Genomic DNA, 23,568 nt, shown 5'->3' on the forward strand with positions numbered 1-23,568 from the left:
TTAATTAACAAATAGAAACTTCAGTCCTTTGCATTGTATCTAAAGTAGATGCAAATCAGTTACAGCTACTAAAATAAGAACGATGACTACTGTTTGAGTTCTTCCCATTAAAATTCTCAAAAGTTAACATAGTTTGTTGGAGATGTATTACCTGCAACAATCTAGCTTTGTTTAAGAGAGTGCTGGTTTGGTTTTGGTTTTTATTTGTCTAAAATGAAGCCATTGGGAATTCCAGCCTTGTATGTAATTATGAGGAATCCCCAAGCTTCACACTGATGCCAAACAAATGAAGGTATTTCCTGGTGCTACAGCCTGCAGAAAAAAATGGTCCATTTCAAATAAAATAATAAGGGTTATAAGACAAATGATTATTTCTGAAGAGATACCTGTTGGAGAACTTGATTTAAAAATAGATTAGGAAGCTTATATGCTATTTTATACCAGGAATACTAGATGGTGTCTTTTTTCAGTGCTTTTCCAGTCCAAATATTTCCAATAAATTTCTCATATTTCTGTAGCAGAATGTCACTTGTGATTTCAGGTTGTCTGTGTGAACTCTGACATTTTCAATAATGAGCTTATTTTTCTGCATCCAAGTGAATTTAAAGTTTAAATTATCTGCAAACCAATAAATGAACTGGAGTTGCAAGTGTCACAATACCCTAAATAGTGAATAACACAGGGTTCATCTGTTATTTAAAGGTTTATGGATTAAGGTTTGGTAATAAAAGAACATTTTGTTCTTAATCTAAAAATGTGTCTGCTTTCTGTACTGTTCTGGACATGTTTATATATTCTAAATATATTTTATTTTATTATTTGGTGTAATGTATTTCCTTATATGGATGGTTAAGATCAAGAGAAAAAGCGAGCAAACTACATTTTGGGGGGAACACAATTTGCTTTGCTGCCTCTTTGTGGTCAAAAGCACAGTTTTCATAAACAACCACGTAAAAAAAATCTCCTGTGATTTCGTGTTAATACACCCAAATTACGTACGTGTTTAGTAAAAATATAATTAAATAAACATCTACAAAGGATGGTCAACAAATGAGAGGAACCACTTCCGTTATTTTGTCAACAAATGAGGACCAACTTCCGCATTTTATGTTTATGTGCTTCTGCGCATGCCCCGTTGGAGCATGCGCAGAAGGAAGTGAAAGCAAACAAACATTCAGGAGTGACGAATAACAACTGAGTGTGTCGGGACGATTAACTGCTTCAACAGCGGTGAAGATGCGCCACATTTAGCTGAACTTCAACAAAGAAAGGAACAACGGAGACGTGAAATCAACAGCTCGTTTATTTTTTTTATTTACTTTTTGCTAGTTGTCAGACACGACGCACTTGCTTCCTGTGAAACCCCCCTCAGCAACTAAAAGCTATGTAAGGGGAAGGACTTTTTAACGCTGCGGAGCAGGACGGAAACAAGCCGCAGGACTCCTCCTGTTTGAATATATTTGTTTACTCGATGAATCCGTCGACGGGATGTCGCTGAGTTCGGGCGGTTGGGCTCAAACTCCCGGCCTCACACCGGACCAGTCCGCCGCCGTCCAGCCCACCAACTATAACGGCGACAATGAGGCCTCGTCGACCCAGCTCGGGTGCCAGACCGTCCTCATGTCGGTTCGGGTGTCCGTGTGCCATTCTGGGATTCGGCCGCTGCGTCTACCGGGAGCGGGTGACGAGTCGCTCCGCCTGCAGCTCAGCATGGACCCGGGGAAGTCCGGGGAATTCCGGCTGTCGCTGCAGGACACCAGCGGGGCTGGACGGAGCGCGGTGAGTGGGTGGTGGTGGTGGTGGTGGAAGGGCTGGATGTTATCGAGCCCTGCCGGGGAAAACACCGAGTTATCTGTGCGTTAAAATAAACTTCATATGATTTTATTTCATCCTGCAGCGCAAGAACTCCCCGTTGCCTAGCAACAGCACCTAAAAGTTTAGGAATGGGTTGGTTGACAAAATATTACTTTAAAAAGTGACAAAACTAATGTTTAAATGTTTTATACGTTGGATTTTTTTAAGTGTAAATATTTCTGGAATAAATATAAAACATTAAGCATTATGATAATAATGAAATTAAGCAAAAACGTGCCTCTTTTTAAAATTAATATAGAGTATACTTATCTGTTTTGTTGTATCCCAGTAAATTATTATGATTGTTCTGTGCAAAAATAATGCTTTGACAAGTTTCCTCACAGGTTAATACACTAACACAATAAAATCAGTCATTTGAGTTTTGCCATTTTAAGAAAAAACACCTGACGCTTTGGCATTAGAGGACACATTTACCGTAAATGAGCTTTTGTTTCTTCTAAATCCATTCATAAACAGATGTCCCTACTGTTTATTTTATTCTGTCAATGAGTCAACATGACCTCAATTCAGAACCAAAACCAACAGCTTAGGCTCTTATCAGGACACCAGGGAACATTTGTTATACTTTGCTGACATTTTTTAAGTTTTCAGTGTGATAGTTATATGTTTAATTAATTTTATGCATTTGTGATTCACAAATTATGGACACAATCGATCTCCTTTTGCTTTAAGACATCGCAACACCAGTTTTTTGCTGCAGCAGTTTAAAAGAAAGGTTTTTATTGTTTTAAAAAGCCCTGCTTTAGCAGAAAGAGTCTATGACGGGCCTGATAAATCACACAATATCTGCTTTTTCCCACTTCGATGGAAAATCAAATATTTCATTTACGAAACAAGTTACTCATCCACATTACTGCTCATGATTCCTCATTTTTTAATATAATGTCATCCTCTTTCATTATTGCTTCCTCTTCCTTATTTTTTTGTTTTGTTTTTCCAGACCATCGCCGAGTTTGATCTCAGGTCCGTAAACTACGAGCTGAAGTCGCCAAAGTGTCACGAGCTGGTTCTGGCCGCACCGCCGCACGACCGCATCAGCTTCAACTTCCGCTGCGAGCGGGAGGCGCAGGAGTGGGCCACTGTGCTCACGTCAGCAATGAAAGAAGCACACAGAGGTCAGTCACAAATTATAGTACGTCCAGTGTGAAAAAAAAAGGTTTTTATTTCCTCACGTACTGTAGATCACTTTCTGCAACACTGTAACCAAGTTTCACACCATTAATTGGCCCAAAACTTTGCATGTTCTTAAAATGTCCTTGCTTGTAGTTTGTCGAGATCGTACAGAGTGTAGGTTGTTCCAAGCATCTGGAAGAACCTGTTCTTCAATAGATTAGGGTTGTTTAAAATAATCCCTTTTCAGTATGGAGTCCAACGAGGACTTCATATTCTTGTTGTCAAAGAAAGGTCTTGAAACTCGTGTAATGAGCGTCGAAGGGAAGGTCTGGTTGGTAAATGAAATGAAAGAAAACTAGATCCTTTTTTTTCAGTTGGTCTAATCTGAACATTTTCTACAAAACACAGCTCTGAACACACAAAGTTACATGTAAAATCTACCATTTCATGAGTTAAGATCAGTCAGCTGTGGCTTCTTAGGTTCCCCATTATTATTCCTAACTTAGTCAGATTTACAGATATGGAGAGTAAAGTTTGATGTGGTTGTAGCTGAGAGTCGTCCTCAACACCTACTCTGAGCACCAACACAATATCACATGATGTCTTTAACTCAGTTTGTTCTCAGCTTCATAAGATGATTAAAGTTTTAAACTCTGGCATGAAAGGTGTGGGATGATATGCATTCCTACAAGAAATTCTAGCTCTTTAGTTTATTTATTTAATAACATAACTAAGTACAATTCCCTTCCTGTCAGTTGCACCTGAAGAAAACTCCTCTCAGCACCTTTCCAACGGTCTCCAGTTTCAGAGCGCCTCGGCTTTGCAAAAAACAGGTGAGCCTTGTTGTGTGTTTCATCCAGTCGTCGACAGGGTTGTTGTTGTTGGCACCGTGTCACGGTTTCCACGCTGTGATTTCTGCGCAGAGGACGCTTGCATCGAGCTGAGCAGAGCCATCGAGGCGGGGGACGCGCAGTCTTCATCTGTCTTTGCCGCTGCACTCGCCCGACAAAACGCAGTCCTGAAGATCCAGCCCTCTGCTAAAGACTACGAAGACACTGAAATCAAGTGAGAGTCGGATTATTTAACGTTTGAAAGCACAGATGATCGTAAGTGACGTAATGTTTGATTTCTGTTTGATTTCATCAAACAGTTTGGCTGTTGTAGTGGAGGATTCCTCCTCATCTTGTTGTGTCACTGTGAAAGTTTTCCCACTCATGACTACTGCATCGTTAAAACAGCAGGTTCATTTCACATATTCTCCACTTTTTCTTTACATATTATTTCACCTACCGTGCTGTTGACGCGTGGCGCTCTTCTTTCCAGATGTTCCTTGAATACGGCTTTCACCCGCGAGTGCAGCAGTGGATCATCGGTCAGTGCTTGTGCTCCGACCAGCGAACCCTTGCCTCGTACGGCGTTCATCAGGACGGCGACACGGCCTTCCTGTACCTGCTGTCCGCCCGCCACTCCCGCCTCACTCTCCAGGACCTGCAGCAGGACCAGGAGAGCGCGCTCCTCCGCAGTCCCCCTCTGTCTTTTCAAAACCCTCCAGTCACGGCAAAATCCACAAACGGGCCTTTGTTCCAGGACGGGAGGCCGTACACCACCCTACCTCCAAGACTCCAGAGCAACTTCAAGAATGGTGAGAAGGGTGATGTTTTCATATGGATTACTAATTTATATAAATCCCTGTATTTTACTGATTTTATGATGTAGTATCCTTTGAGAAAAAGAGTATAAGACATTACAGATCTGAGATGCATTGTGGTTCTTTAGGAACATGTAAAATCCTAACACAACAGTCTATTTTCATTGTTGCATTTTGTTGCTGTGTTTGCACATTTGTGCAGGCACAAATCCACCTTAATATAAATTTACGTATTATTGGAGGATATAATAATAATAATAATAAGTCCTATATTACGAACACTGACCAGCGTGATGTGCTGCATTTAACTACAAAGTGAGATTGTTTTAACGGCTTAGTGTTTCTTGAAGGAATGCATATCCCATCGTATTTCAGGCCATTCACAGAAAGCTTCTGTTTCTCCTCTCCTGCAGGGAAGTCAGAGAGACAAAACATCGGTGAGCTCAGAGATCTCATCAACCTGGAAATGCCTCAGCTCAGTGAGGCGCTGAGTCCCAGCACATCTTCCACTCAGGTGAAGAGGAAAGCCTTTTATTATTTGCTACTTTGAAGCACAATGACTAAAGGAGAAACAAAACTGAATTCACTATAAGATGGGTCTGAATCTAAACATTAAAACTGACCTCACGAGTATGCTCACCTGTTTATACATTCTTCTTTCTTTAAAAACAAACCTGTAACACCGTTTTTCCGATGTTTAGTAAAAACCTACTGAAGATGATGAACGAGACAGAACGTTGTAACAGTGATAACGTCTCCTCCAGGGTTGGTCGTGTCCTTCTTGCACATACATAAACAAGCCGACGCGGCCGGGCTGTGAGATCTGCAGCACCAACCGCCCCGAGAGCTACGTCGTCCCGGGGGGGTACCAACCCGATGCGCTGGAGCTCCGACGACTGCAGCAGGAGAAGGAGGCCGTCAGGCAGTACCAGCAGGTAGGGAAATTCCCTTCAACGGCCACCTGTACACCTCCATCAAGTTCATGAATGTATCCATGCACCTGTATGCATGTGTCAGCCGCACAAAAACCCAAATCACACTTATCAAAATTAACAATGAGAGAAGAATTAAAATTGATTCCAAATTGCCATTGGGGCTGAAACATTCAGGCTCTCTCAGGCTGACTCTCTTCTCTTTTGTCTCTGTTTTTCTGAAGGAGAAAGGGAGAAGAGAGGCGCTGAGGAGTGCTGGGCCTCAAAACAACTCACTGCTGTTTAACCTGGACCAGGACTACTGAATACACACTGACCCACACACTCCTCTGCATACATCACACTGTAGAAGACATCAGGGCAGATTTGTTCTTCAAGCCTACACGTTACACTTTCAGTCATACCTGTCATGAAGCTGAATGTATTTTAAAATTCTTGTTAGCACTGAACCTCAGTTAAGCCGAAATCTGCGTTATGAGGAGCAACAGAAGTGGCGTTCAAGGTCCACGCCGGGCTCCAAAATTTTAAATATTTGTGAGATCCTGCAAAAGGCGAGCTGCTTGAAAACCGCCGACTTCGTGTTTTCTAAAAGTGTGAAGTCAGTTGGAACGTTGAGCTCAATCAGAAATGCTGACGTTGACAAACTGTTTTTTTTAAAAGACCAGTTTAAGGAGGAGTTTGTCAAAGTTTGTTTTTGTGTCATAATGGTTATAGATCCAGTCTTTTTCAAAGCCATCTGGATATTTATAATCACTGACAAGAGTCGTTTTAATAAACCTTTTAGCACCAAAAGTTGCCACAAAGTTGAATGTACTGATTGATTTTGCACTGTAACTCTATTGATCCTATAAAACAGCTGAAAATAAAAGGTTTTCACTGTGTTTGGCTCTTGTGGATGTTGTGGGGCTGTCGTGGTTGATGAATCTCTTCAGTGTCTCATGGAAGACCAGAACAACGCCTGAGGAGTATCAGACCGGGGTGGTGGTCCCCATTTTCATAAAAGAGTGGCCGGACAATGTTTTCCAACTATCGAGGGATAACACTTCTCAACTTTTCGACTGACTGTTGAAGCTTGGATTCAGGAGGAGCAGCGTGGCTTGTCCTGGTTGTGGAACAGTGGATCAGATCTTTAGTGCAGGAGTAGGGGGTGCTATCTGCTCCTGGTAGAACCAAAGCAAGAGCTGTGTCCACAAAATAAAGCTTATTACCACTGCAGGTTGGACTCCATCGGGGCTGTCCCCTGCCTGTGGTCTTCCTGGACAGGATCTCAAGCCGCAGTTGTGGACAGGAATGGTCGGGTTTGGGAACCTCGGGTTCTTGTCTTTGCGTTTTTGCGGATCTTGTGGTTCTGTTGGTGTCGTCGATCCCATGACTGGGGCCTTTCACAACCGGGATGAGAGTCAGCTGCGGTGAAAGTCCGAGGCCGTGGTTCTCAACCAGAAGAATGTGGTACGCTCTCTCCGGGGTCAGGAGTGAGTCTTTGCCTAAAGTGGAGGAGTTCAAGTATCTAAGAGTCTTGTCCATGATTGATGGTAGGAAGGAGCAGGAGATGGACTGACGGATCGGCGCCTCCTTCATAGTAATGAGGGTGTTGAGCTGGAGGGTGCCCGGGTTCCCCGCCTAAACCCGCTGCCTGAAAATGACTGAACGTTGAACATCCAGAACACGTCTTAAATCTCACTCTGCTCCCGACAACATGCCGCTTTCTTTTAGGCAAGGGAGAAGGAGAGAATGGAGAATTTTGCCCGTCTTGTGAGGCTGGACGGTCAGGACCTGGTTCCGAACCCCGACCCCGTAGACTGCAGGATTTGCTACACGGATCTACCACCAGGAGAGGGTGTCCTGCTGAGGGAGTGCCTGCACTGTTTCTGCAGGTAGGATGTGGAAAAATAAAAAGATTCATCTCTTCCTAACGGGTTTTTTATGATTCAGAGTTTTTGTTTATATGTGTTGGTGTTCAGGGAGTGCTTACGCTCCGTGATCATGCTGAGCGAGGAGCCCGAGGTGGCCTGTCCCTACAGAGATGACACGTACTCCTGTGCCGGTTCTCTGCAGGAGAGGGAGATTCGAGCCGTGAGTTCCACCAGGATTGCTGTTTAAACACCACATCTGTATATTGGCACACCTAAACACTCTGCCTTGTCCTTTTTTTGCAGCTGTTGCCAGCGGAGGAGTACGAGCGGTGGCTGCAGAGAGGCCTGTCGGTGGCGGAGTCCCGGTGTGAAGGCAGCTATCACTGCGCGTCTCCTGACTGTGTGGGATGGTGTGTGTACGAGGACACTGTCAATGTCTTCCACTGCCCCGTCTGTAGGAAACACAACTGCCTCATTTGCAAGGTTGGAAAAGTGTACAACTCACATTTACTTAAAGCGTCCCTGTCATAAATGTGTATTTATCGATAGACCAGGAATTAAAGCAACAAGTTAATCCTGTGTTACAGAAGCAGCCATGTTGTACTTTTGTAACCAGAGTTTGCTCAGTAGGGATGTGAGGCTTTAAGATAAAATGATCCCAGGTGTCTTATTATGATTTTACCAACAGCAATGTTCCTTTTGTTTACATGGAAGGACTTAAGACTTAAAAGTTGTTCCTGAAAGCAGCCGACAGGGAGGGTCGGTCCCATTCCAGCTTCACTTCAAAGATTTATACATGCAGTCTGTGGTTCCGGGATTTATCCATTTCTACAAGTTGTACAACTTTGTCTCGGTGTGTATTGAGAGAGACACATTAAATCATCTGTGCATATAGTGGGAATACACACATCACATAAATACAGCTTTACTGATAAAACGCTTTAAAGCAACCAGAAAGGACCAAAAATGTTGTACAGAACAATAAATAAAAGGCATACAAAAGCCACGACAGCATAAACTATGACATGAAAACATGAACAGCACTGTTCTAAAACCAAAACAACATAAAAATATTTAAAATAAACGAAAGGCCGAAGAGAGGGAGAGATTTAAAAATGGCGAGAAGAGGCCTGCCTGTGATGCAAAGGAGCTCATTCCCCTCTGAGTTAACACCTAATTTTTGGTCTAATGACCTGAGATGGATGGAATAAGCATCAAAATTTGACAGAAATTGTTGAATCTTGTGTCCACAGGCTATCCACGAAGGAATGAACTGCAAGCAGTATCAGGATGATCTTGCAGCACGAGCTATAAATGACTCCGCTGCCAGGAGGACGACACACCTACTGAAGGTTAGCAGCAAAAACACCACCTCCTTCTAACTACGAGCAGTTAGGAATAATGAGAGAGGGGAATGATCCGTGTGTAGCTGCTGGTGTGCCTCTGCATCTCCTTTCACCCACCACATTCCTGCTCTCTGTGTCTCTCCCAAACAGACTCTTGTGCAGTCGGGGGAGGCCATGCACTGTCCTCAGTGTGGGATCATCGTGCAGAAGAGAGATGGATGCGATTGGCTGCGCTGCACCGTCTGTCACACTGAGATTTGCTGGGTAACCAGGGGGCCTCGCTGGGGGCCGAAGGTAGGAAATCCTCCTGTGTTCACCTTTTTCCCCCTCTTCTTCGACTGTGGACATCACCGTCTTCGTTCCTGTCATGTTACAGGGTCCTGGAGACACCAGCGGAGGATGTCGATGCAACGTCAACAATCAGAAATGTCATCCAAAGTGTCAGAACTGTCACTGACACGGAAGACTCTGTCCTCAGAGGAAGTCCTGGACTGAACTGGAAATAAACTTTTTCGCGTAAAACACGGAAGGATGGCTTAAGGCTTGTAACTGAGACATATTTGAAACAAAAATGATCCCTTGTGTGAAGACGTTCTCAGCTTCCTCTCAGCAGATCTTTAACTGTTCTTTGCTTTCCCAACTCTGAGATGGTGAGTATGGTTAGACGTGTGTTGAAGGAATAACTTTAAATGCGTGTGGTGCCTTTTTGAAACATTTGCACTTCCGATGCAGCCAAATAGGCATGTTTTTTTTTTGTGTGTGTGTGTGTTTCTGATGTGATGAACTTGGATGCATCGCATAAAATTGAAGTGACCTTATTCCTCTGCACAAAACGCTGTAATAGACTGTTACTAATTTAAAGTTTTCTGACAAATGTGACTGAATCCTCGGTTGGTTTTTGACATGTGACCATTTTGCACAAAAATCAAGCAGATGTAGTGCACTCTAGTAGGACATCGTGTGTGTGTGTGTGTGTGTGTGTGTGTGTGTGTACTCTGCAGCCAAAGACAGTGACGTTTTGTCTCGTTCATTTGATTTTGATCGTTACTTCCAACACGTGACAGAAACATTTTTCACTTACGTCGTGCATCCGGTCACAGAGAAAGTGTTTCTCCTGAGTGTTGTGTTATAAGTTAGTGTTAACCACTGTCAAGTCAAAGTTTTAGTAAGTGAAGGTGAACGCATCCTAACAATCTTAAATTCTTGGCAAAGACGTTGAATATATTTAAGTTCGGTGATGTTGCGCAAACTTTCCAACGTTTTAAAGTTTTACTGTGACAGCTTTGCATCCATTAAGTATTTTCTTGTTTTTATTCACATATAAGAATGCACTGACTGAACTCAAGCCCTGCTCCTCAGCTACACTACTGTCCAGAACTGACAAGCCATAAGCAGGCCCCTCGCCGTTTCACGTCTCTAAACGTCAGCAACGTGTCGCTGATGCACTGTCGTGCCTTGATGAATAAATATCCTTCAACCTCAGAGTCCTCGTGTTTTCATGTGGAACTGTGTGAAAGGACTGAACTGGACTACAGCAGAGGAGACGTGTCCTCTGGAGGGACGAGTCTGGGTTTGGCTGCTGCCAGGAGAACGGTTCTTGTCCGACTGCATTGTGCAAAGTGTAAAGTGTGGTGGAGGGGGGATCATGGTGCGGGGGTTGTTTTACAGCAGTTTGACTCAGCTGCTTGGTTCCAGTTAAAAGAATTCAGCGTGCCAAGACATTTGGGACAATTTTATGCCCCCAAGTTTGTGGGAACAGTTTGGGGATGGCCCCTTACTGTGCCAACACGACTGAGCGCCAGGGCACAAAGCAAGGTCCATAAAGACATGGACGAGTGAGTTTGGTGTGGAAGTCCTGACCTCAACCTGATAAAACACCTTTTGGAGGAATTAGAGCAGAGACTGTGAGCCAGGCCTTCTGTCCAACATCTGTCTGACTTCATAAATGTGCTTCTGGAACAAGGGTCAAAAATTCTCATAAACACTCCTAAACCTGTGGAAAGAGTTGATGCTTTTATAGCTATGAACTCAGGTTCATAAGGCCCGGTCCCAATCCTCACCCTCCACCCTACGCCCCTCCGTGAAGCGTTTACTAAGTCAAAGTGCACAGAAGGGTTCGTGTGCGCAGGTTACAAGCATGCAAAAATTGGAGAATTGGGGCCGTATGGGTTACATCATTGACTTGCACCTCTGCGTCATAACTGCGACATCCAACATGGCCGACCGGACGCTGTTTTGGTATTTTAAGAAGGTGCTAGTAGGATTTTAAAAGTACAGTTTAGGTATTTTTGCTTTCCAAAGTCATTGCAGGAAATTTTTGGCTGTTCAAATGTGTTTTGTTCTGACTCGTTGAATACGGAGCAAAGTTTGATCCTATTCACACCTGTACAGCAGAGTGAAACAAGAATTATTTCAATACATTTGAACATTGCTTTTTTTCCTGACAGACGCAGCTTGCTCTGTCACCACTGCCATATTTCTGCCGTTTGTGGACGGAGCAGCAAATTTACTGGGGGGGCTTTGCCCCCTCTGGGCCCCCTTTTTGCTGGCGCCCCTGTTAGAAGCAAAAAAAAAACATAATTTCAGCCAATAAGAGGAGCTGTACAGCCTGGTTTGATCTGTAAGCACGTGGTCAGCCTTGACGCTCACGGACATTGCTCACGGAGCTGCTGACGTTTCAGCGCGCGGGGGGCGGAGTTAACCCCCCCAGAAAACAGCCCCGACTCCTTCGGTGAGTCTTTCCTGCTGCAGCCGAGGGGAGAACCGGGAGGCCTCAGAGGGATCCGGATCCCATCGGATTATCTGAGCTCACCCAGGCGGATCTAAGTGAGTGGACCTCTGTCGGTGTTGGAGACATTCCTGCACGGCTCCTCTGCTGCAGCTGCAAGCTTTAACATGATCCTGGTTATGGGTTAATGTTTCTTTCTTTTTTGGGAACTAAATCCTACCAAAAAAAAACCACTATTCACTCAATAAGTTGTTCTTTATGATCTGTTCTGTATTCAAGGCGAGCAGAAAGTTCTCCAGGACGCGTTAAAGGTATGTTCAAGCTCTGTCCATTGGTGCCAAATTTATCCAGTTTGCTCAAACTTTTTTATTAGTCACAAACCTTAATGTCATGTGCCACTTTTTGCAGCTGTAAAAAAAAAAAAAAAAAAAAAAGTCTAATATATTTTATTTCCCCACAAATTAGAAGTATGTGACTGCATACAGGGACATGGAGGTGACTTTGGTGCATCAGTTGTGTGGAAATTGTTTGTATGAGCAAGGTGCAGGTGTGTGTGTGTGGAGCTAAAGTTCAAAACCTAGAAAACGCAACAGCCAGTAGATGCCTATGAAATATTACAGCTTTTACCCAAAATTCATAAATCCATCTCGCGCTGATCTAAAGCTAGGGATATAACCGCTGAGAGAACCGAGCAGCAGCCAGGGGCTCCTTATGATCACCATGGTAACCACACCCCTGTGTCTGTCACTCCCTGACAGAGAGGCAGACTGAAAAGTAAGCCTCAAGCAGTCACTGGGTGAAAACCAGAAGTCAGATCTTGAACCAGAAGACTCTGCTGTTCACACGTGTAAATTTCCAGTTTCGAGGAGAATATTTTAAGCTGAAATGTAAATCTATGGAAGCTTGGACGTGCACTCTGTGCTTTCTGGAGGGATTTAAGAGGAAACTTTATGTCGTACAACAATGACAGACACATTGGGTGAAAGAAAACATTTTGATGTATAATTTTTTTATTTCAAAGCTGCGTAACGAGACACAGGACAAACATTTTGATCAACCTTTTTAGTTTCCATGTGCTTCTCTTGTACACCTGACTTTTATCACACCTGTCCTCATCGTCTCTCCTTCTTGCTCACTGATCCAGGAGCGGCTCTCTTCTCTCCTCACCGTCATGGCTGACACTATGGGCAGGTTTGACTTTGCCATCGACCGCGGCGGCACCTTCACCGACGTGTTTGCCCGGCTGCCCGACGGCCGCGAGAGGGTCCTGAAACTGCTGTCCAGCGACCCCCAGAACTACAAGGATGCTCCCACTGAGGGGATCCGCAGAGTCTTGGAGGAGGTACTATAGATCAATGATTCCCAAAGTTGGGGTCAGGACCCCAATGTGGGTCACCCAACACCAAGCAGGGGTCCTTAGATAATCTCCAGACATCAAGTTACAAATAAAAACCCAGTTTTTGTGATATATTCACACCACAATTGTTACAGAGAATTGACATACAAGTCATTTAATGATTAAAAAATAGCAAAATGGATGCTAAGACTGTTTGTGTTGTCATTATGCCCTCATTTAATCGGATCATCAGCACTTTTGGATGTTTAACAGCCAACAGATGGGGTCACACACCTTTATCACTGTTATTTTATGGGTTGGAAGCTGAAAAGTTTGGGAACCACTGCTATAGATTATACATCGCTATGTGACCGCTTATATTTATAATCATATCTTCCTTCTTTTTTGTTTCCCGCCCCGATAGGAGACAGGACAGGTGTTTCCTCGCGATCAGCCTGTAGACACCTCTCTGATTGGCTGGATCAGAATGGGCACCACGGTGGCAACCAATGCGCTGCTGGAGAGACGAGGGGAACGGACGGCGCTCTTGGTCACCAAGGGCTTCAAGGACTTGCTGCACATCGGCACACAAGCCAGGCCAAAGCTGTTTGACCTGGTCCGTAGTTTTTGTTCCTACCCTCTGACAGTAAAGGATCCTGCATCTCTACCTTCTGTATTTGTTCATGTGCCTCTGCAGCATCGGTTTATTCATTAGCCTGTGCTCCAGGTTCTGGAGTTTGCCCCCAGACCAGTTGTTCTATTAACAATTTAGGTGGACAGTTATGAAGCTCTGTGTCAGAAACAGTTAAAAAAAAAAGATGGGAAGTAGATGAAAACAGAAAGTTTATTTCGGCGCCAACAGTGAAACCGATCAGGAGGTTTGAAGGCCAGCCCTCGTTATGAACAAGATTTGAGCTACTGCTTTAACATCCAGTGTCCACGGTGTGTTTGTCTTGTTAGCGCGCCTTCTGTGAGTGAAACATGTCACCTGTGTAACAGGAAGTAGCGATGCCTGATGTGCTGTACGAAGAGGTGATAGAGGTGGATGAGCGAGTCGTCCTGCAGCGAGATGACTGCCAGCTGCAGAGGAGAGATCCCAAACGGCTCGTAAGAGGTACGCAAAACTAACGAGTGTTTGTTTTTATGTTTTTTTATGTACGTAAAAGATCTGAATTGCTTTAACTCTTTTAAAACCACAGGAATTACCGTAACTCCTCTCTACCGTCTCAGAAATGTTCAATCTGCACTTTTCAAGAATTTATAAAAAAAAATTCATATCCGTTTCTGTCCATTTCTTCTTATAACACACAGTTTTAGGTTTTCAGTTACATAAGAATGGTAAATACTTGACAGATATTGAAAATTCTAGTTCTCCTGTAAAAATGGTGTAAATTATTTACACATGGAGCATTTTTTTGACACAATTATTGACAAAAATAGACAAGAAAGACCAGGCGTTTTAATAAATACATCTGTTATTGTGGTGCTGAAAGGGTTAAAGATCCGAAGGCCAGAGGAAGCTGGGACATTGTGTGAAATGTAAATTAAAAACGCTGTGTGCGGCAGACTAAAAGCGATCTGTTTGGGTTTCCCAGGAAGTACGGGGGATTCCTTGGAGGTGTGGAAGGAAGTGGATCTGGATCGGGTGGAAAAAGACCTGAGGGGAGTTCTGTCCCGCGGTATCACCAGCGTGGCGGTTCTGCTGCTGCACTCATACACGTCAGTACTTCAACAACAGTTTCAGCTCTTTGTTTGGGGAGTTTCACCTGCTTCCCTCTGCTCCTGTTTACCTGAAGCTCGGTACTTGATCATATTTCAGTTTCTCAGCAGAGCTCTCAGCAGCTGTTTTCAGTACTTGTGAAGCCCACGGCTTTCTAGGCAGAAGGTCATGTTTTTCTTCCCATCCTCCCCCACTCTGTATATATTGATACAAGCTCATACGTTTGAAGATATCCCCACCCTCCTCTCGCTGCAGATCCTTTACAAGTCTTCTGTCGTTTCCTGTTTCAGGTGGTCGGATCACGAGAAGGCCGTGGGCTCTGTTGCGCGTCACCTGGGCTTCACCCAGGTGTCTCTTTCCAGCGAGGTGATGCCGATGGTGCGGGCCGTGCCTCGCGGCTACACGGTCTGCGCCGATGCCTACCTCACGCCCAAGATTCATCAGTACTTAAAGGGATTCACCTCAGGTTTTAAGGGTGGATTGAAGGTGTGTGTGCCCTAAACCAGTACTTTTGTTTTATACCAATAATCTAGAACAGGGGTGTCCAACCCTGGTCCTGGAGGGCCACCATCCTGCAGGTTTTACTTGTTCCTCTGCTCCTTCACACCTGATTTGAATCAATGAGTGATTAACAGGCTTCTGCAGAACACAAAGAGGTGATTTAATCTCTGAATCAGGTGTGTTGGAGCAGACAAACAAGGAAAACATGCAGGATGGTGGCCCTTCAGGACCAGGATTGGACACCCCTGCTCTAGAAGGTCTAAACGTTGCCAAATCGAACTCTGATTCCCTCCACGCCTGGTTTCCAGGACGTGGATGTCCTGTTCATGCAGTCAGATGGAGGTCTGACTCCCATGGAGCAGTTCTGCGGATCACGAGCCGTTCTGTCCGGCCCGGCGGGGGGTGTGGTGGGATACGCCATCACCTCCTACAGCCAGATGGAGAGAAAGCCTGTGATTGGCTTCGACATGGGTGGTGAGTGCACTTCCTAGGGATTAGTTTAAGTCCAGGCCGTCATGTTTTCTGTCCTCCTGACTCTGTCGTTCCCCCCCCGCAGGGACCTCCACGGACGTGAGCCGATATGCAGGTCAGTACGAACACGTGTTCGAGGCCACGACAGCAGGAGTCACCCTGCAGGCGCCTCAGCTGGACATCAACACTGTGGCTGCAGGAGGAGGATCCCGACTCTTTTTCAGGTGCACCTCCGCACGGCACGTCACAGACGTAAATCATTTACAGGGTTTTAATTTGTGCACCCCGGACAGTGGAACATTAAAATGCAAACCAAACAATCATTTTCTCCAGACTTAAAGTTGCTCTGATTGTAACTATTTAAACTTGTTGTTGTTCCATTGAAATGCACTTGATTTAAGGAGGGTTTAATTTGTGTTTTTACCACTTTTTGTTTTGTTCTTTTTTCCTCCACCAGATCCGGGATGTTTGTTGTTGGACCAGAATCCGCAGGTGCACATCCAGGACCGGCCTGCTACAGGAAAGGTGACGCACGTTTTGCTTCTTTGAGCTTTATTTATATATTTTTATTCACCATGGATCCATCTGCTTCTTGAATCACTTTGTACTCAGTTTCACCTCCATGCTGCGGGGAAAACAAAATCCTCAGACACTGAGCTGGGTTTTGTCAGTTCTCATATTTGGGCCCCTCGGCCTCCTCTGGGTTAATAATCTGCTTTATGTACATAACAGACAGAAAAGGGTACAAAATCAGATTATATAAGTCAGGCTTGCCTCATATATAATGTACAGTTGACTCCTATTTGTCTCCTGTAGGTAATATATGAAGTAAATAGTTGGATTTCATGTTATGTCACCTTCTGTGACCTTTTAGTTGATGTATCACCTCCCAGTTTTCAGTGTGTGTTTGGGACAAAACCTTCCAAAGCCTGATTGGTGCTCTGGTTTTCGTAGGGGGTCCTCTGACCGTCACCGATGCTAACTTGGCCCTGGGTCGCCTGCTTCCGTCCTTCTTCCCGAAAATCTTCGGTCCGGCGGAGGACGAGCCCCTGTCCCTGGAGGAGACGACGAGGCACTTCCATCAGCTCACCGACGAGATCAACCTCTTCCTGTCCTCCAGCCAATCACAGGCACAGAGTGGTCTTTGTCATTTTGAGGCGGTGAACAGAACGGCAAATATTTAACGGTTATCTCTTGAATCGAACCGAAGGTGGGAGCAAACGGGACCAGTAAAACACAGAACAGCGCGGTGCCAAACAGCCAATCAGAGATGAGCGTCGAAGAGGTCGCTATGGGATTCATACGTGTTGCTAATGAGGCCATGTGTCGACCAATCAGAGCTCTGACACAGGTATTATTGTAAAACTGAAAACGGTCTGAAACCTGATCCATTCACACAATTGTTTTCTTGTTTTTTTACTTTTCTCTACATTTATTGCAATCTAACTGTGTCTGCTTACTACTTTAGCCATTTATATATCAAAACATGATTATTCAGGAGATGGATGCTGTGACTTCTTTTTTTTTTTTTTTTTTTAGTTTTTTGAATATTTAACTTTATTTACAAATATTTCCCTCCATAGATCCCTTCAATTCCTTCAAAAACATTCTTATCTTTAAATCTGCTTCAAAAAATGCCTTTATTTTTGTTTTTTGCTACCATTTTGCTGCTTTTAGCTTTTAACTAGCCTTTTATTGATTTTAGCTTTTAGCTAGGGTTTTATTTTTAGCTTCTGTTTTGCTACTTTTTACCTTAGAGCTAGACTTTTGGTACTTTTAGCTTCTGACTACCATTATGCTGCTTTTAGCTTTTTCCTGGCCTTTTGCTGTTTTTAGCTTTTAGCTAGCTTTTTATTTTTAGCTAGCAGTTTGCTACTTTTAGTTTCAGATTCTTCATCAGATTTCAGAGAGGTCATTTTATTTCTTTTAATTTTTGTTTGTTTATTGTAAGAAAGGTGTTTTTTTGTTTTTTTTTTCACCTCTCACTCCGCCGTCACATCCTCCATCCCCACAGGCCAAAGGTCACGACACGTCGCAGCATGTGTTGGCGTGTTTCGGGGGCGCTGGCGGCCAACACGCCTGTTCCATCGCCCGAGCTCTGGGAATGAAGACCGTCTTCATACATAAGTAATGCAGATGGAGGGAGGAGGGGTTTGTAGCTGGAGAGCAGTAGCTAAAAGGCTTCTGCTGTGTGTGTGTGGTTCGCAGGTACAGCGGCGTGCTGTCGGCGTACGGCCTGGCTCTGGCAGATGTCGTGGAAGAGGCGCAGGAGCCGTGCTCGCTGAAGTACGAGCAGCCGTCCTTCGGCGAGCTCGACCGCAGGATGGAGCAGCTCTCCAAACGCTGCCGCGACACGCTGCGTGGCCGTGGCTTCACAAGGTCAGAGGCAACAAAAATGGCAGATATCTTCAGAGATACTGAGCTAAAATTTGGAGCGGCAGTCGCCAAGAGTCGTCTGAGCGCTAACAGGTTGCTTTACCAAGTTAGTCTTTAAAACATCCTCGTCTTGTCCTCATCAGTGGTCAGATAACCACTGAGGTTTTCCTCCACCTGCGATACAAAGGCACCGACTGCGCCCTCATGGTCACCGCTGACGGTTACCCCGACAACACCAAGTCCTGTCGAGCGGGTGACTTCCGCGCCGCCTTCACCAAACGGTGTGCTGAGTCCAGTCCAGTCTGTGAACGACTCTTAGTTTAACTCTACAGTTTTTTTTATTACTCCTAACCTTTTTATCTTTTAGTTACATGAAGGAGTTTGGGTTCACCATCCCAGACAGACCCATCGTGGTGGATGACATCAGAGTGAGGGGTTGTGGGAAGTCTGGGATTCAGTCGGTGAATAAACCCAAACTGGAACACAGACAAGCCAGAGCTGTCATGGTAAACGGTCACACAGGATGTGTTCATCATGTCATTACACTGTTTTTATTTATTAAAGACCGTATCTGTTATGTGTGCTCCTCTGTGCAGATGACAAAGTGTTATTTTGAGGAAGGTTATTTGGACACCGGTGTATATCTCTGGGAGGAGCTGCCGTGCGGCCGCAGCATCCAGGGACCGGCCATCATCATTGACAAAAACAGGCGAGCGTTCTCTGTGAACTGCTGTTTAAAGTTCAGATTTTATTCAATCTTTATTTATCTCACTGGGCCGCGCCTGCTGGAGACCAGTTTTAAATTCAGAATTTCAAGTAAACTGTGAGGAAATTGGCAAATTTTCAGTACTCAAGTCTCGAATACTTCACAGCAGTTTGCCCAAACACCCATGTCACTTTCACATTCCATGTTTATTCCTGTAGAAATATTCTGATATGCCCGTCGGACGTGATGCACAAATCTGTTGTTTTTTTGCTTCTCTAAGGCTCACATTTCTGTGTCAAGCTCATTTAATTTTTTGATTTTAACTGTCATGTGTCCTCCTTCAGCACCATCCTGGTGGAGCCGTCCTGCGAGGCCCGTCTGACAGAAGAGGGCGACGTTTGTTTGACCGTAGGTTCGGACCATCAGTGCGTCCTCGGCACGGAGCTCAACACCGTGCAGCTCTCCATCTTCTCCCACCGCTTCATGAGCATAGCTGGTACGCCAAAACGGAGCGATGCGATTGGCTGCAGTAACTCCGTCTTCGATTCCTTGAGTTTATTCTCTGAATCGCTACAGAGCAAATGGGCAGAGTGCTTCAGAGAACCTCCATCTCCACCAACATCAAGGAGCGCCTGGACTTCTCCTGCGCTGTTTTTGGGCCTGATGGGGGTTTGGTGTCCAATGCGCCCCACATCCCCGTTCATCTGGGAGCCATGCAGGAGACTGTCCAGTACCAGGTGAGGGGCTTCTGTGCTGTGGGTGCGAAGTGGAGATGTGAACAGAGTGAGACGGATGTTGTATTTCCTGTTTGTGTGAAGATCAGATCACTGGGGAACAAACTGAAAGAAGGGGATGTGATCCTGAGTAACCACCCGTGTGCCGGCGGCAGCCATCTTCCAGACCTCACCGTCATCACGCCGGTCAGCCCACCCGTCTGCCTCCTTCAGCATCACTTCCTTTCTGTGTTTCTGTCTTTCCTGTTTTTATCTTTCCCCCTCCTTGATCGCCCCCTCAGGTGTTCAGAAAAGGAGTGAACGGTCCAGTGTTCTTTGTGGCCAGCAGGGGGCATCATGCCGACATCGGAGGCATCACTCCAGGCTCCATGCCCCCCCACTCCACTTCCCTTCAGCAGGAGGGCGCAGTCTTCATTTCCTTCAAGCTTGTCAGCGGGGGAGTCTTCCAGGAGGAAGGTACCGTTTAATTTTAGCCGCTCGGCATCCCTCTCACTTCACTTCAGTCAACAAAGCAGCCAACTACTAAACTGAGAAAATAATCCGATCTGGGCGTGATGTCACACCTGACTTAATCGTGTTCCAGTACAAAACCCAGGAGGGTTTGGGAATCATTATGCTCACTGACTAGGCTAACTATAATTAGCAATACAAGTCAGTAACAACAGATTTCTGTGTTTGTTGTTCATTCAAACACAGAAGCAACACATTCACCAGTAGTGGTTGAACAGCACTGTGTGTCACTGAATGAGTGGGTTATAAACGGACCAAAGTGTAAATAAAAGTTTGTTTTTGCCGCTATCGTAACTTTAAACATCTTGACTTTCTGAGTCGGACTTTAGGGCAACATTCCTGTTGATTTTTCCAAACTTGATGACTCCTGAGCACAAATGGAATGGATAAATGCCTGGCCCAAAATCTGCCCTTTCTAAAACGTTATATTCAAAATTTTAAAAAGCTAAAACAAGCAAAGCATTTTTCAGATTCTTTGCTCATTCACTTCATCCAGTTTTATGTTTTTTTTAGCCATCAGTGCCTCCAGTTCTTGAGTTCCTGATTGAGAACCTGCAGACCACACATTCAGGCTGAGGGACAGAATTGTCCCTTGCACGACTTCCAAACGTCCCCCAGTGTTCTTAAGCAACGTCCTCCTCCAGTCGTGTTTATCTCTCATCTCTCTGATAGCCACCGGCTTCTTCTCCTTCTCTTCTCTCCATATCAGCTGTCACCGACGCGCTGATGGCTCCGGCTCAGTACCCCGGCTCCTCTGGGACTCGTAATCTCCACGACAACCTGTCAGACCTGCGTGCTCAGGTGGCAGCCAATCAGAGAGGCAGCCAGCTGGTGGGGGAGCTGATTGACACTTACGGACTCGCCGTGGTTCAGGCCTACATGGGGTACATCCAGGTGCCTACAAATTAAAATCTGTTGTCTTTGATGAGAACCTGAGGCTTAAAGTAACACTTTTATTGTGGAAGTGCAGCTTTAATGTGACGTGTGTGTTTTCAGAGTAACGCTGAGCTGGCAGTGAGGGACATGCTCAAAGCGTTCGCACAGCGGCGGCGGCAGCAGCAGGCCGGCTCCTTGGAGGTGGAGTCAGAAGATTTCTTGGACGACGGGACGCCGATCAGACTGCGGGTTCAGATTAACGAGGAAGTGGTGAGCAGGAACGGTCGATCAGTTTGAAAACAGGATCTTTTCTCTGTGTGAGTTCACGTAAATTAAAAACAAACCTCCATCGCTCCAGGGCAGCGCGGTGTTTGACTTCACGGGGACGGGGACGGAGGTGTGGGGGAACTGCAACGCTCCTCGAGCCATCACTCTGTCCGCCCTCATCTACTGCCTGCGCTGCATGGTGGGCCAGGACATTCCCCTCAATCAGGTATGGAAACTCGAGGTGCCTGTACCCGCTGGGGAAGGTTTGTCTGCACCGTTAACAAAATATCTCACGAATCACTGGATGGAATTTAATAAAACTTCCAGAAAGTAATCACTGATTTGACATCTCCAACTTAATGACATTTGGAGTCAGCCTGATTAAAGATGGCTGCCTCAGCTAAAGGATTTTAGCAAAAACAAAAAAAACTACAGATACTGTGTTAAAACCTTTGTGCGGTCGTAGCTTAAAGCCATTTGCAATACGTAAAAATCTCTGACCTTGCAGTATGTAGTCATTTGTTTCCTTTTTTGCATTTTTAAGGGTTGCCTCGCTCCGATCAAAGTCATCATCCCCCCCGGCTCCATCCTGCAGCCGTCCCAGAATGCAGCTGTGGTCGGTGGAAACGTGCTCACGTCCCAGCGAGTGGTCGACGTCATATTCAAGGCGTTTGAGGCGTGCGCTGCCTCCCAGGTCCGACAGACGCCGTTTCTTGTCCCATAAGCTGAGTTTTTAACGCCGCCTACGAGCCTTAGAGCCTTTTCCTGTCCGCTCCATCAGGGCTGCATGAACAACATCTCGTTCGGCAGCGACAGTGTTGGTTACTACGAGACGGTGGCTGGGGGAGCGGGAGCGGGGCCCGGCTGGGACGGGCGGAGCGGAGTGCACTCCCACATGACCAACACCCGCATCACTGATCCGGAGATCTTGGAAAAAAGGTGGAGTTAATGAGTTGTGTCCACAAATTATGTTTTTTTTTTTTTTTGTCTTCACTGCATGTTGCTGCTGTCCACCTGTCGTCCAGGTATCCGGTCATTTTGGAGCATTTCTCTCTGCGGCCCGGCTCAGGAGGCACAGGGAGGTACCGCGGCGGAGACGGCGTGATCCGGAAACTCTTGTTCAGGAACAAGGTCGTTCTATCCGTCCTGACAGAAAGGCGAGCCACTCGCCCTTATGGCCTTATGGGTAATTTTTAACATCTGTATGTTATAATGAACTATTTCCTCTTGGAATCTGGACAGAAGACGCCTGACGGATTGGTGTGTTTCTCTCTCTCTGGCGGTCAGGCGGTGAGGACGGAGAAGCAGGGCTGAACCTGCTCCACAGAGCCGACGGTCGAGTCCTCAACCTGGGAGCCAAAACCAGCGTCAGCCTTCAGCCAGGGGTAGGACTGTGTGGTGGAAGGTTGTAGTAAACCTCTAATGGTGCCAGATATTCCAGTCAGATAAGCAGGAAATGATCCACATTTACAGAATGGACAGAAAGTCCAGATGAACTAAATCTAAAGTTGCTCTTCGTTCAGTCTGACTGATGTTGAGCTGTTTGGCAAAGAAGAATGAGGAAAAATCTTCATCTCTAAAGACCTGGAGCTGAATACAAATGCACATCACTCTTTTCAGAGTTTTAATTGTTAAACAATTTGAAAATCGTGAATCATTTTCCTTCTACGTCACAATTATGCTCTATGTTGTGTTGGTTTAACCCACAAAATCCCAGTAAAACGTTTTGAAGTTTGTTGTAACGTGACAAAGTCAAAGAAAAGTCTGACGCCTTGGAAAAAAAAGGCTATTTATTTATATTTACGTAATGTTTTAAATCTGAACGGGATTATAACACAGCCAGAATATCACATATTTAAATTTTTCTAGCTCCTCTCCTTTTTAATAAAAGAATAAATTGGTTTACAAATTAATTTTGTCTCCCCCTGCAGGACATGTTCTGCCTCTACACCCCAGGAGGAGGCGGGTATGGAGGAGAGGACGCAAACAGGACACCTCAGACAAAACGAAGACGTTTGAACGAGACGTTCCCAGAAAGAGGCAGCATCTTTGAGTACAGAATGGCACAAGAAGGGGTTTAAAAGGAAAAAAATCCGGATGAGGATGAATTTAAAGACCAGAGGAGACGAGAAACATGCTAAATCTTTTAACAAAAGGCAACAAAGTTAGTAATGGTGCATAATCAGTATTTTTGGGTGCAGGACACTAGTTTTTAACACAAACTGGATTACCATGCAGCTGTTTCTGTAACAATAAACATGTTTTTAGTGGCACAGTCTCATCATGTGGATTCTAATTCTGGTTTTATTTGAAAGGGCCAAATTTGTTGTTTTTACCTCTGTGTGTGTTTGTTAGGTTAAAATATCTCCTCTCACTGGACGGATTTTAATGAAAGTAATCATCAGATAAACATCTACAACTAGTTAACTTTAATTCAAGATGGCTGCCACAGTCAACTCGCATTTAAATACAGAAATATTTATAACTCTGAGATAAAATGTGGCGTGGCAACAGCTGAGGCTGATATACATTACTTAAAGGAATGTTTGGCCTTTTTCTACCTCATGGTTTATTTA

At 45.0% G+C, this 23,568-nt stretch overlaps 2 protein-coding genes across 2 annotated transcripts; both read left to right on the forward strand.

Moving 5' to 3' along the window:
- The first annotated feature begins 1,137 nt into the window (after nt 1–1,137).
- Nucleotides 1,138–10,249, forward strand: shrprbck1r (sharpin and rbck1 related). The gene is made up of 14 exons (XM_017428373.3): nt 1,138–1,779; nt 2,816–2,990; nt 3,744–3,821; nt 3,912–4,053; nt 4,139–4,229; nt 4,312–4,630; nt 5,050–5,150; nt 5,401–5,571; nt 7,282–7,442; nt 7,530–7,641; nt 7,725–7,904; nt 8,675–8,773; nt 8,918–9,061; nt 9,144–10,249. The coding sequence occupies exons 1-14, from the start codon at nt 1,489–1,491 to the stop codon at nt 9,222–9,224; spliced, it is 2,145 nt and encodes a 714-aa protein (XP_017283862.1). The 5' UTR covers nt 1,138–1,488; the 3' UTR covers nt 9,225–10,249.
- Nucleotides 10,250–11,464: 1,215 nt separating this feature from the next.
- On the forward strand, nt 11,465–23,270 carry oplah (5-oxoprolinase, ATP-hydrolysing). The gene is made up of 29 exons (XM_025008644.2): nt 11,465–11,593; nt 11,775–11,806; nt 12,640–12,837; nt 13,256–13,447; nt 13,831–13,945; nt 14,427–14,550; nt 14,842–15,037; nt 15,361–15,526; nt 15,609–15,747; nt 15,981–16,048; nt 16,478–16,653; nt 16,734–16,874; nt 17,538–17,650; nt 17,732–17,902; nt 18,043–18,180; nt 18,267–18,405; nt 18,496–18,608; nt 18,950–19,101; nt 19,182–19,342; nt 19,424–19,525; nt 19,621–19,795; nt 20,559–20,743; nt 20,846–20,995; nt 21,084–21,218; nt 21,537–21,686; nt 21,774–21,931; nt 22,018–22,178; nt 22,280–22,377; nt 22,924–23,270. Exons 3-29 carry the CDS (start codon nt 12,667–12,669, stop codon nt 23,071–23,073), a joined length of 3,939 nt encoding a protein of 1,312 aa, XP_024864412.1. The 5' UTR covers nt 11,465–11,593; nt 11,775–11,806; nt 12,640–12,666; the 3' UTR covers nt 23,074–23,270.
- The last annotated feature ends 298 nt before the right edge of the window (nt 23,271–23,568 follow it).

The sequence above is a fragment of the Kryptolebias marmoratus genome, linkage group LG21 (assembly GCF_001649575.2).
Source record: "Kryptolebias marmoratus isolate JLee-2015 linkage group LG21, ASM164957v2, whole genome shotgun sequence".
In the NCBI taxonomy this organism is placed as follows: domain Eukaryota; kingdom Metazoa; phylum Chordata; class Actinopteri; order Cyprinodontiformes; family Rivulidae; genus Kryptolebias; species Kryptolebias marmoratus.

What these genes read in the sequence shown, in the direction of transcription:
- shrprbck1r (XM_017428373.3), top strand. Translation starts at nt 1,489, where the DNA reads ATGTCGCTGAGTTCGGGCGGTTGGGCTCAAACTCCCGGCCTCACACCG. An exon ending in CTGCATCGTTAAAACAGCAG is followed by an intron (nt 4,230 to 4,311) that starts GTTCATTTCACA and finishes TCTTCTTTCCAG; the next exon opens with ATGTTCCTTGAATACGGCTT. An exon ending in CCAGCACATCTTCCACTCAG is followed by an intron (nt 5,151 to 5,400) that starts GTGAAGAGGAAA and finishes CGTCTCCTCCAG; the next exon opens with GGTTGGTCGTGTCCTTCTTG.
- oplah (XM_025008644.2), top strand. Translation starts at nt 12,667, where the DNA reads ATGGCTGACACTATGGGCAGGTTTGACTTTGCCATCGACCGCGGCGGC. An exon ending in GATTGGCTTCGACATGGGTG is followed by an intron (nt 15,527 to 15,608) that starts GTGAGTGCACTT and finishes CCCCCCCCGCAG; the next exon opens with GGACCTCCACGGACGTGAGC. An exon ending in CCGGAGATCTTGGAAAAAAG is followed by an intron (nt 21,932 to 22,017) that starts GTGGAGTTAATG and finishes CCTGTCGTCCAG; the next exon opens with GTATCCGGTCATTTTGGAGC.